Source organism: Orycteropus afer, unplaced genomic scaffold (genome assembly GCF_000298275.1).
Source record: "Orycteropus afer afer isolate SDZICR_OR568_19922 unplaced genomic scaffold, OryAfe1.0 scaffold00218, whole genome shotgun sequence".
NCBI lineage: Eukaryota > Metazoa > Chordata > Mammalia > Tubulidentata > Orycteropodidae > Orycteropus > Orycteropus afer.
The window spans coordinates 1,127,614-1,140,917 of record NW_006921805.1 but is presented as its reverse complement, the minus strand read 5'-3'; the positions used below and the strand labels follow the sequence as shown (position 1 = coordinate 1,140,917).

The 13,304-nt window shown below is 43.0% G+C and overlaps 1 protein-coding gene across 1 annotated transcript in view; it reads left to right on the top strand.

Annotated features, from left to right (window-relative positions):
* Positions 1–13,304, top strand: part of OSBPL10 (oxysterol binding protein like 10) — a 576,794-nt gene that overhangs the window by 536,711 nt on the left and 26,779 nt on the right. Inside the window, exon 8 of the mRNA XM_007948631.2 lies at positions 10,145–10,625. Coding sequence (XP_007946822.1) covers positions 10,145–10,625 — 481 coding nt within the window. The remainder of the gene's footprint in view (positions 1–10,144; positions 10,626–13,304) is intronic.

Below are 13,304 nucleotides of genomic sequence, written 5' to 3'. Positions count from 1 at the left end.
TTTTTTTTTTTTGGAATTTGTAATGTTGGATTTTTGTGTAGTGCACTTGGTTTCTGTAAAGTATTACAAAAATTAACCTGGGTGGTGGTTCTCTGTCTCTTTGCTTGCTTGTTTGCACTGTGTGGGTTTGTGAGTCTAAGGACAGAATATTATGTAGAAGGTCCAAGGTTATTAAAGGAACTGTATGTTTGGAGAATAGCATGCCTACTCTTGGCCTGCCTTTGCTGAAACCTGCTGTGTGTGGAGTGAGCGAGCTATCATTCTTTCTGGGTCTCTTTTGCTCCCATGCTGTGTGATTGTTTATTCTGATGTTCGCAGAGCCCAACCTGAAGTTTAGTTATTTACTTCTAGATTGATGCAACTTTAAATGTAATTAATTGTTCTCTGAGTCTGTAGTGAAGATCTTGCTCTCTCTTTCCTTCCTCCAAGTAGTTCATTGTCTTAATTATTTTAATGGGAGAAAAGACAGGCCTTATTGATGGCTCGATAAATCTGCTGTAGCGATTTCAGTCCGTTTGGATACCATCAGTCTGAACAGCTGGGCCATCACTTACCCCTCTGTCGGAGGCAGACAGCCCAATTAGTACTCACCACTTCTTGGCTCTGGATCTCCACCACCCAAGAAACAGATGATTAAGTGACTTATTTGCAAACACACCAAAAAAGGAAGAGGAAGAAAACAAAGAAGACCAGGGAGAGTGTGTGAGAGAAAGGAGTGAGACCAGGTGAGACCGGGAACTCTGCTTTAGTGCACAGCATGACATCTTGCCCAGAGTGCTCATGGCACTGGCATCGATCTTGTATTCTGCACAGACACCTACCAGAGATGAAAGAGGAAATAGCAATTCCACTCCCAGCCCATTCTCCATCTCTCCAGGTAGTCCACTTTTCCCAGCTCTGACAAAGGTATAGCATCATTTTCAAGTGCAAAATACATACCTACTGGGTTGAGCCTGCTGTTGGCTATGAACCTGTATTTCCTGAGTCTACAATTTTGGGAGGGCTGTTTTTGAAAACTGATGAGTTCTCATGTCCTGCATCCCCAGTGGAGCTCCGCCCTGCCCCCCTTTTTTCTTCCAGCTTTTTATTTGACCATTTTCAAATTGACCACAGTCAGTCTACAGTAAAGTTGCAAGAATAGTACAATGAGCAGCCAACAAACATATGAAGAAATGCTCACGATCATTAGCTATTACAGAGATGCAAATCAAAACAATGAGATACCATCTTGCTCCAGCACTAGTATCAAAGTTCAACAAGACAGAAAATAACAAATGCTGGTGAGGTTGTGGAGAGATTGGGACTCTCATACACTGCTGGTGGGACTGTAAAATGGTACAACCATTGTAGAAAGCAGTAAGGTGATTCCTTCAAAAGTTGGAAATACAAATACCATTTGACCCAGCCATCCCATTACTGGGTGTGTACCCTAAAGAAGTGAGAGCCATAACAAGAACAGATATATGCATGCCGATGTTCATCGCAGCACTATTTACAATAGCCAAAACATGGAAACAACCTAGATGTCCAACAACTGAGGAATAGATAACCAAATTATGGTGCATACACACAATGGAATACTATGCAATGCTAAAGAATAATATAGAATCTGCAAAACACCGCATAATGTGGATGAACTTGGAGGACATTATGCTGAGTGAAATAAGTCAGTCACAGAGGGACAAATATTGTATTAGTCCATTATTGTAAAAGTTAAGGAAAGGTTTATCTATTGGAGGACATTTTCTTTGTTGGTTACCAGGGGTAGGAGGGGAGGGGAGGGAACGCTGTTAGATAGATAGAGATAAATATTGATTTGGGTGAAGAGAAGGGCAATGTACCAAATGTGAGTGACCAATATGGCAGCATTGAGGATGAGAAAGACATAGAGAGTACATGGGCAGTACAGACAACAAATATGAACCCTTTTGCATATACAGTACTGAGTTGTCAGTGAAGGCAAACATGGGTATATGGACGGATAGATAGGTGAACAAGCTGAACAATTAGGTATGTCTAAATGGGGAGTGTATCCAAGATCATATATAGGGTTGGCAGACAATGGGCCTATAAGTTCATGTGAATGACCAGAATTCCCAGGTGTATAGTAGAGCTGACAAGGGGCAAGGTTGTGGTCATTGCTTGGTCACAGCCAGCTACCCAGAGGGACCGAGTAGTTGATCCTGCGGGCTTGGGACCATAGTCGCAGGGGACATCAAGCTCAATTGGCATAACATACTATACAAAACATTGTTCCACCTCCTACTTTGGCGAGTAGCGACTGGGATCTTAAAAGCTAGCAAGCTGCCATCTAGATGCAACAACGGGTCTCTCCTCATCAAGAAGAAAGAAGAAAACCGAAATTAATGGAAACAATCAGTCCTAGCGACTGGTACACCATCCGATCTGCAACCTATACAACTATGAGACCAGAAGAACTAGATGGTGCCCAGCTACCACTGTCATCCACTTGGAAGGGATATAGGAGATCCTGCATAAAGAGGGAGAACAATGTGGAACAAAACTCAAAATCATTTGGAGGCAAAAAAAAAAAAGAAGGTGGGGACCAGGCTTGCTGGTCCAATAGAGCCTGGTGGAACCACTGAGACTATGGCCCCTAGCTGCCCTTCAGGTCTGGACTTGAACCCACACCTGTGGTTTCCAGCCAAACAAAGTACAGGCATGTGAGTTAAACATTTACCTCAAGTAGACACACACCCTGGAGAGAACAATCATGGGAGAAGGAAGGGCTGCTTATGCACAGGGAGATAGCTCAGGGTGCAGAAGAGTATGGAGGGATGGACACTGGGAAGAGGTAGCTATGGGGAGGAAGTGGGAGGGGAGCTGTTGCATTGTAAATTTTGGTCAATGACATGAGACAAAGTATATGTGAACTGCTGTATGAAAGGTGAATTTACTCTGTAAATCTTCACCCAAATCAAAATAAAATTAAAAAAAAAAAAAAAAAGAATAGTACAATGAACATGCACAATAGTTCCCTACCCTTCACCTTCATTAGCCAATGATCAACATTTTGCCACTTTGCGTTTCTTCCTTCTTTCTTCTCTCCCTTTTCTCCTTCCAATCAGCCCTCTCCCTCCTTTTATTTCACTCTCCTCCTCCCTCTTTCCTTTTCCTACCTCCCACGTGCATATATATGTACATTTTCTTTTGATGAACAATTTGAGAGTATATTGTAGACATCACAACAATTCTCCCCTAAATTCTTTAGTATTTACTAAGAATAAGGACATTCTCCTGCATCATATATTTATTACACAATATACTTATTAATATAATACTATTATATGTACAGGAGCTCTAGTAGCATAGTGCCTAAGGCATTTGACTGCTAACCAGAAGGCTGGTGGTTCAAACCCACTAGCCGCTCCTTTGAAGGAAGGTTGGACAATCTACTTCTGTAGTGATACTGCCTCGGCAACCCAAGGAGGGGTCGCTATGTGTCAGAGCCCACTCAATGGCACACAACAACAACGACATTATATGTACAGCCCATGGTAAAATTTTGTCAGATTGTCCCAATAATGTCCTTTATAGTGGTTTTGTGTTTGTGTGCATGTTTTAAATCTAATACCCAATTTATGTTGCATTTGGTTATTGTTTTGAGCATGTAGTGCCACTCTAACAGAAAATACCACAAACGTATGGCTTTAACAGTGATTTTTTTCTCTTACAGTTTAGGAGACTGGAAGGCAGAGTTCAAAGTGCCAGCTCTAGGGGCTGGGTGGAAGGCCCCTAGACCTCAGGCTTCAGCTCTGCCTCTTGCTCCCAGCCCACTGAAACTAGAGGCTTCTCATAACTCAGACAGCTGCTGAGGCTGACAAACCCAAGGTCAACAGATAAAATAGCACAGTCTCGATATTACCAAACCACACGGCAGGCCAGTAGTTCCAGTCCAGAAACAGTCCCAAGATCAGCAGCAACATGGCAGGCTGCTGAATGAACACTCGGCTATGTGCAGGGTCCAAGCATGCCAAAAAGCTTCATACCATTCCTAGAGCTTCTCCTTAAATACTGGTAGCACACCACATCCCTCAGGCAGCTACTCAGCTGCTCACAGTAGATTCTACCATGAGGTTGATTATACCAGTCTCATCATGGGGAACAACTACATTCAACTACCAAGCCACTCAAAACCAGGCCCAGCCAACTTGACACACAACCTTAACTACCATAGTTTTCATGCCTCTTTAATCTGGAACAGTCTCCCTCCTTTTCTTTCTTGATAGTGACATTTTTTGAAGAGTCCAGGTCAGCTTTTTGCATTTTGTTCCTCATTTTAGATTTGTTTAATTCCCCTCCCCCCCATGATTAGAATCAGATTAAACAGGTTGGGCAGTAATAATACATGGATGACATCTTAGTTTCCAAGTACTGCTATAACAGAAACATATCAGTGAATGGCTTTAAAGAACAAATTTTCTCACAGTTTTAGATGGTTAAAGTCCAAATTAGGGTCTCCGCTACCCATTCCTTTTGTGAGCATCTCTCTTAGTTTCTGTTGTCTGTCACTGTTCCTTGGTGTCTGTATTCCTCATTCCTCTTCACTGTGTGTGTGTGTCTGTGTCTATTCTTGTCTTTTTATTATTTACAGAATAACTCTAGGACCTTATGACCTCTTTAACATAACAAAAGAAACCCCCTATTTCTAAACAGAGTCATATTTACAGGTGTAGGAGTCAGGATTTAAACACATGTGTCTGGGGGACAAAATTCGACCCATGACAGACGGTATTGAGCAGAACATTTTCCCCCTTTTATAAAGGGAAGATGGCATTGCTTTTAGAATAGGATGTTTCTGTTGTTCATTCCTGGAACCCACCCAGGCCTGTTCTTTAGCCTCTAAGGAGATTGAAGGGGGCGGGAGGTGGACCTGGTTAGAGTCCACTCATTCCTAAGACATCAAGTGAGCATCTCTGTTGTGTAAGATTCCATAGCTCCCTGCCCCAGAAAATGTGTTCCTAAAATGAACTAGATTCCTGTCCAAGCTGCCTTAGGCGAGCTCCCAGCAGCCCTGAGTTCCTTCTTATGTATCTGAATATTCCAGGATTCTTTGAGAGATGCAGTATTTGAAATTTTGACTTGCAGGAGTCTGAAGCACAATTAAAGAGACCCTGCATTTAAACATACGGAGAAATCCCATCTAACATCTCAAAGGAAATAAAGATGTCTCATTCTTCCAGTTGCAGGCAGTTTATCAGTTTGTCTTGCCTCATGCTAGGTACTAAAGATGTGTATCTGTCTGCAAAGAACTTACAGTTGGGAAACTTGTACATGAGTTAAAGCAAAACAGCATTGTGGGTGGTGAAAGAGATGTGTGGGGCACAGTGAAGATATTAAGAAAGGGGTGATTGGTTTAGCCTTGAGAACAGAAGCTGTCAGAAAAAAAGCTTCATAGGAGATAACTCTTGAGCCGAATAATAGCCAAGGCAAGAGAGAGGGCGTGAAATGGGGAACAAAGGGAAGAGAGAGAGTGTATGTGATGGTGAAACTAGAGGGAGGTGGGGGGGCTGACATGGACTTTATTTCCTGGAGTGATGAGGTTTGTGTTTGCTTTTTAGAATGATGAGTTTGATTGTGGTGTAGAGAAAAGAGGTAAAGGTGGGCATCTATCCACAGGAAGCTGGAAGACCAGTAGGAGGCTGTACCTTTCCAGGCCAGAGAAAGGGGTCCTGTGCCATGTCTTCTCCTAATTACTCACGGTCTCCCTCGTTTGTAATGTTAATGGTAGTTTTTAGAATAGTGGATGACCTTGCCATGCTGAGAAGAGTGCTGTGGACTAGAAGGTAGGGCTCATATGCCACTCTCCTCCCCTTGCTATCCCCTGACCCCCAGTTATTAATGAGATGAGATGACCCAGCTGTCGCAGTTTTTATGTTCCCAATCTGCTGAGAAGAAAATGTTCTCATTAACCAAACCCACTGCCATTGAATGAATTCTGACTCATACTGACCCTATAGGACAGCTTAGAACTACCCCATAGGGTTTCCAAGGTTGTACATCTTTATGGAAGCAGACTACTTCATCTTTGTCCTGCAGAGCACCTGGTAGGTTCGAACCACCAACTTCTCGGTTTGCAGCTGAGTGCTTAACCACTGCACCACCAGTGCTTCTATTCCTATTAACCAGAAGCAGATAATCATGACATGTCATGGGATAATGGAAAGATCTGTGGAGTGGCATTTGGGAGCTTTGAGATTCCCCTCCTGGCTTATTGTCCCCCACCAGCATCTTGGTCCCTTTAGTGGTGGGACTAGAGCATTGAGCTAGTTCTGACCTTCAGTAATTGAGGATTCCTAGGGAAATTCTTTCCCTTGTTTATTTAGTTTAAATCCTTGAGCCTTGTGAGTTTGAAATGTTAACTAAATTAAGGGAAATGCCTGAAATTCTTGCCCTTTTCACAAGTATTTAATTAGAGTGTAAATGTTGGAGCTGATACTTTCATTGTATGTTCAATCTCTGGTGCAAACACCAGGTGAAATTGTTGCCCAAATAGCCCCTTTGCCCCAGGGTGGGCCGAAGGATGCTAGTCAAGGACTGGAAACCATGCTAACCTGAAGTTACCTCCTCCAGGGTGACCACTCTTCATGTTTGCTTCTGCCCTTTTCTCTCTGGCTTGCCTTCTGATCCAAGGGCCCCATGGACCCAGGAAAAGAGAGAGCAGTCAGTGGTGTCATTTGGGGATGGTATGAAGGTTCAAACAATTATGGCTCCTTTTCCTTTTTGGTTGATGTTGTCTCATTGAATGTTTACAAACCAGACCCATAACCAGTGAGTTGATTCTGACTCGTATCCACCCTACAGGATAGAGTGGAACTGGCCGTATAGGGTGTCCAAGGCTGTAATCTTTATGGAAGCAGACTTCCTTGTCTTACTGCTGCAGAGAGGCTGGTGGATTTGAACAACTGACTTTTCAGTTTGCAGCTGAGTGCTTTAACCACTGTGTCACCAGGGTGCCGTGGAAGTTACCAGCCTGCTTGAATCTGTACTTCCCAACCTCTGCAGCCTGTCTGGATGGAGTTTTGGGGGGATCTCTGGAGTGGCTCTTGGGGTGGGAAAAGGAAATGTGATGAGTGTTGTGGGGTTACTTTTTCTGTTCTTCATGCTGCTGTTGAACACCTGTGTGGTGAAAGGCCACACAGGGAGACCACTGCACCTGCCCAGTGAAACCTGGTTGGGAGCACAGACCCCAGAGAACACAGTAATGGTTGCTGAATGATAACCTGTCTGCAGAAACAAACACAGGAAGTAATAGAGGGAGCATCAAAAGGCCATCCCAAGCCACGGTGCACGTTTCCTGGCTCAGCGAGATCCATGTGCCGCCAGATTCTCAATTTTGTTCATTTCTCGCTGAAGGAAACCACTGATTTGCAGAGCTGTGTTTTAAGTAATGTTTCTTCTTCCTTTGTATTATAAGAGAAAAGCAGAAAGATACCCAGAAAAAAAAAAATGGAAAAATCACTCAATTCTATCACCAACGGGGACATGTTAACCTTTTGGGTCTTTTTGGTATGTTTGGATGTCCAATTTTATATCTGCCTGCCTTTCTGCTTAGCATAGGTCCATTTCCCTCTCATAGTTTTATATTCTTTTGTTTCATCCCTTCAGTTAGTTGTACTTTGTAATTTTCTATATCTGGTGAGATGAATATTTTATTATTATTAGCATCGATTAAACCTATAATTTGTTTAATCTTCTAGTGTTAAAGTTGGAATTTTGAGTTTGGGTAACAAAAGACCTAATCAGTGAAGATTATATATATGTGTGGAGTCCTTGGGTGGCATAGGCAGCCAAGTACTGAGCTACTAACAAAAAGGTTGGTAGTTTGAACCCATGCAGAGGCACCCTGGAAGACAGGCTTACTGTTTAGTCATAGCCCTGAAAACCCTATGGAGCAGTTCCACTCTGCACATATGGGGTTACCATGACTTGGGGTCGACCCCATGGCAGTAAGTTTAGTTTTCAGTTAAGTGTGTGTATTTTTAAAATCTTTTCCAGCAACAGAACATGCCTTTTTATTTTACTGGTAAAAGCTTTATTTTTTCTCATTTACTTTAAAAAAAAAAAAAAAAAAACCTTTTTATTGTAATTTGAAATGATAGATGTTGTTGTGTACCCGAGTCAATTTTGACTTACAGTGACCACGTGTGACAAAGTAGAGCTGCCCCCATAGGGTTGCCTAGGCTGTAATTCTTTACAGAAGCAGATTGCCATTTCTTTTCTCCTGAGAAGCAGCTGATGGGTTTGAACTACCAACTTTTGCAATTAGCAACTGAGTGCTTTAGAAACGTTAAGATAGTAAACTTAAAAAAAACTTTACAGCTCTATTTTACTTTAAAATCTGTGTTTTCCTGATTATATGTGTTAAGATAGTAAACTTAAAAAAAACTTTACAGCTCTATTTTACTTTAAAATCTGTGTTTTCCTGATTATATGTCTGCTTGTCTCTCTCTTTTTCTCAGGACATCTCTTCTCCCTTTCATTTCATTTGCAAGGAGGTGTCTTTGAAACCTGAAGTGGAGTTAGGGATATAGATCCTATAAGCTTGTGTGACATTCATGGTCAATGATAAAATTTCCTAACAAATGTTGTCATGGGAGTTAGGAAATGTATGAAATGAGGACAAAATTAGTGGTGTATGAAGGGAGCATAAACCTTGGTCAACTTTCTTGAACCTGGCTTGACTCTGTCCTAGCATGGGGTGTGTCAAGGAGGGACCAGCAGGTCTTGGGCCAGTCTTCCAGCAGACCCTGTGGCTCTATATTAGGAGCAATTGTATTAGATGCTCCAGGTTAAAGCTAGCTGTGTCTTACAGCTAACTGGCTGACATATTAATACCCAACAATTAAATTACTTTAAGCCCATTCTAGAACAGTGAGAAACAGGCTTCGTCTCCTTTACACAACACTAATAGTAATGAGCTTCTTGCTTTTCCAGCCAATGTTCCGACTGTGCTTCATTTGCTTGAAATGACTTCCTCATTGAATAATGGACATTTGAGGGTGTTTAACACCTGAGTGGCCAACTGGATCCACTTTGGATCAGTGCAGAGTCCTTTGTCCCATCCTTGACAAAATCATCCAGGTTCCTACATAAGTATCTTCAGTGATGGGGCCCCACAGCAAAGCTCAGGGTGTTTGCTATATCAGTCCATTTATCATTTATCAGAAGGTTTTGTGTGGTAAAGTACCAGTCTACTTCTTTGTAACTTCTGCTTATTTCTTCTGGCCCAGCCTTGTGGTACAGTCTCCACACGTGGAATAACCATGGCCCCTCTTTTCATGGCAGCTCTGTGTACAGTTGAGTGCTGGATAGCCTGACCCTTGACCCCCGGACCCAGGGCCCTTTCCACAGTTTTATCCTGCCTCCATCATGTCAGGATTTTTACACTACTCTTCTAACAGAGGGAGCTCTGGTGGCATAGTGCCTAAGGCATTTGACTGCTAATCAGAAGGCTGGTGAGTCAAAGCCACCAGCCACTCCTCAGAAGAAAGACTGGGCAATCTGCTTCCGTAGAGATACCGCCTCAGAAACCCAAGGAGGGATTGCTATGAGTTGAATCCAAGCAGACAGCAGTGAGTTTGCCGTTTTCTTCTTCTTCTTCTTCTTCTTTCTTCTAACAGAGATCCCCATGCTTTTATTTTGGTGGTCCCTGGTCTGCCCAGACCCTCTTTGAAGTGCCACAAACAAACCCCAGTATTCACATTCATGAGAACCCTCTGAGCATTCCCCTTGGTTGTATCTGATATCAGGGAATACAGAAAAGTCCTTCCAAACTGTTTTCTTTACATCTGTGAATAATGGAGAGAGTGTGTATGTTAGAAGAGCAATGAAGTGAGAAAGTGGCTATTGTTTCAGCTCAGACAAGTGGAGAAGAAAGTCTCTTGGAACTATCTTCTCCATGAAGCTGTGTTGGCTTTGATGTTGCTGCCACAGCAGCCATTCCCACTTTCTTTGATACTGTTTCCTCTGATTTGTCATTTGTGCACAAATCAAAAGCAACCGTCCCTTGGCTTAAGCCATGGTGAATTTGCTTGACGGTGGTTGCAGCCTTTGTTTTCCTTTTCTCTTTCTTGTGTGATCACAGGGATTCCTGTCTGACTTTGTCTCCTTCCGAATGCAGGTGGTGCTTCCCACGTTTATTCTGGAGAAGCGATCCTTGCTGGAGATGTATGCAGATTTTATGGCGCACCCAGACCTGCTGCTGGCCATAACTGCTGGAGCCACGCCTGAAGAGAGAGTTATTTGCTTCGTGGAGTATTATCTCACAGCCTTCCATGAAGGCCGAAAGGGGGCTTTGGCTAAGAAGCCCTATAACCCCATCATTGGTGAGACGTTTCACTGCTCCTGGGAAGTTCCCAAGGACAAGGTCAAGCCAAGGAGGACTGCACCCCCATCTCCTGCTGGCTATCACGACAACGCAGTGGCTGATGACCCTTCTAGAAGCTACAAACTACGGTTTGTGGCTGAGCAAGTGTCCCATCACCCACCCATCTCCTGCTTCTACTGTGAGTGCAAGGAGAAGAGACTGTGCGTCAACACTCATGTATGGACCAAAAGCAAGTTCATGGGCATGTCCGTAGGGGTCTCTATGATAGGGGAAGGTAAGCCATGTCTTATGCTGGAGTTTGGCTCTTACACAGTGACAGTTGGATAGTTAGTTGACAGTTTATGGTCATGTGTGTGGATTTCTTTATTTTTGTATTGTCTTGGAATGAAGTGGGAGAGAATGGTGAGGCGGGGTTTGTTAACTTTGTATCATGTCTGCTTTTGGGTTCCGGTAATTTCCCGATGGGACTAAGGTGATGGGATGGGTAGGATGCAGCCATTTTCCTAATCAGCTACCCAGCCTGGATCTTCACTTGCTGTGCCTGTGTGTGAGCTGCCTTACATCTCATTTTTTTCCAGCTTTGTATGAATATTGGAGTTGGCTCCAAATCTGTGAAAACACATTTTTATTCATTCTCACCGGTGTTCTGGCTCACAGACAATGAGGATAACAGTACTTCCTATTCAAAATTTGCTCATAAAAATTCCCAAGGCAAATCTTTTGACTCTGTGTTAGAAATTCTGAAGCAAGAACACAGTATAATCACACCACTGGTGGATTACAGGTTCCTTTTATTGCAAATAGCTGTGAATGAAGTTTATTCATTGTTTGAAGAAACTTTAATAATCCTTGTTAAATTCAAGCATCTGTGTTAGTGGTTCTCCAACTTTTTTTTTTGAGTCACAAATCCATTTGAGGCTCTAAGGCTGTGGACTCTTTCCCAAAAGGGGGAAAAATCCTATCAATCACAAAATTTGGCCTTCAGTTTTAGGGAGTACATGCCTCCAAGGGAGCCCTTCCAAAACCCCATGAGGTAAGAACACCTTTCATTCAATTAGCACATTTACAGTGAGCATATACCAAGTGCTAGACACTGTCTTAGGAGCTGTGTATACTTCAGTGAACAAAATAGACAGAAAAATCTCTGCCCTCATAAAGCTTCTAGTCTCCTGGGGAAATAAAATAAATCAGCAACCTGTGTGGTATGTAAGGAGTTCTGGTGGCATAGTGGATAAGGCATTTGGCTGTTAACCAGAAGGTCAGTGGTTCAAGCCTATCAGCTACTCCATGAGAGGAAGATGAGCCAGTCTCTTTCTGTAAAGATTTACAGCCTTGGAAACCAAGTGGGGGTCACTGTGAGTCAGAATTAACTCGATGGCAGAAGGTTTTATTTTTATTATTTTTTTTTGGTTCTATGTGGTATATTGAGAAGTGATAAGTGCTATGGTGAAAAATGAAGCAGGTAAGGAGCTTGCATGTGCAAAGGAGAGGGCAGGGTGAACTTGTAGCAGGGATGGCTGGGGAAGGCCCCATTGAGAAGGTGACATATAAGCAAAGACCTCAAGCAGGGGTTAGGGATGAGCCTTGTTGGGTTATCATTGAAGAGTGTGAAAGGCAGAAAAATCAAGACAAAGACCCAGAGGGAAGACAGTGTCTGGTACGTTTGTGGAAGATTGAGGAAGCCTGTGTACCTGGAGCAGAATGACAGAGAGGGGAGGGGATGGAAAAGATAAAGTCAGAGAAGTGGCAGTGACCAGATTGTGTAGGGCCTCATGGGCCATTGTTAGGGATCTTGACTTTTCCATTGAGTGAGCTCTGGGGAGCTATTGAGGGTTTTGAGCAGAAGAGTGTCATGATCTGAGAAATTCTAGCCAGATTGTTCAAGCTGTTACTAAAAATAGACTACAAGGGGGCAAAGGAAAAAGCAAGGAGACCTGTCAGGGATTATGATAAATTCAGTCAAGAAATGATGCTGGCTTGGATAAGGGTGGAAAAGGTTAGAGGAAATGAAATGTGCTAAGAGTCTGGATGGATTCTGAGGGAGAACTGCCAAGAGGACTTGCCTCAGGATCACATGTATGAAATGAAAGGAAGGGGACTCCAAAGTTTATGACTTGAGCAACTAGAAGGATGGAGTTACCATTAACTGAGTTGGAGGAGACTGGGGACTGCTGGAGGAGGGAGGTGGTATTAGAGATAAGAATGTGGAAAACTCTTCCTTACTTACCATTCAAATGCAATTGTAGTGTTCAGTGTTTTTTTTTTTTTTTAAAAAAAAAAAAAACTTGGATTCCACATACCTGTTCTGTCTTTTTGGAAGGAAGGTTGTCAATCCACTTCCGTTGTGATACCACCTTGGAAACCCAAGGAGGAATCGCTATGAGTCGGATCCAACTCAACGGCAGTGAGGTTTTTTTTTTGGTTCTGTCTCTGGGCTGTAGTTTTACCCTCTGAAATGCTTTTTATCCTCCATTCAGAGATAAAACAGCAACTCCAGAACGCCCTCAGCTGAGCCCAGCATCAGTGTAGGGCTTTCAGGGGATCTCCTATGCACACAGGTTCAATATGCAGCTGGCTGACACTGCCCTGATTGGCACTTAAGAAAATACCTTCCTCTCTAGGATCAGTCAGGATCAAGAAATTCACCAGAGAGAGAGTTTATTTGTGAAGGAGGCTAGGGGTGACCTGGACCCCTCATGTTAGGCCTTCTCCATAACTCATATGCGGATGGGAGGGTGGGGTGTGGGGGTATGTTCGCATTCCTCTTTAAATAAACCTCACCAACAATGAATACTGTTCTTCCCTTCCATTCTTTCTTCTTCTTCTTCTTTTAATTGTGATTTGGCTGCAGATTTACATAGCAAATTCACTTTCCATACAGCAGTTCACATACATTTTGTCTCATGACATTGACCACTGTTTACCACAATGCAACAGCTCCCCTCCCATTTCT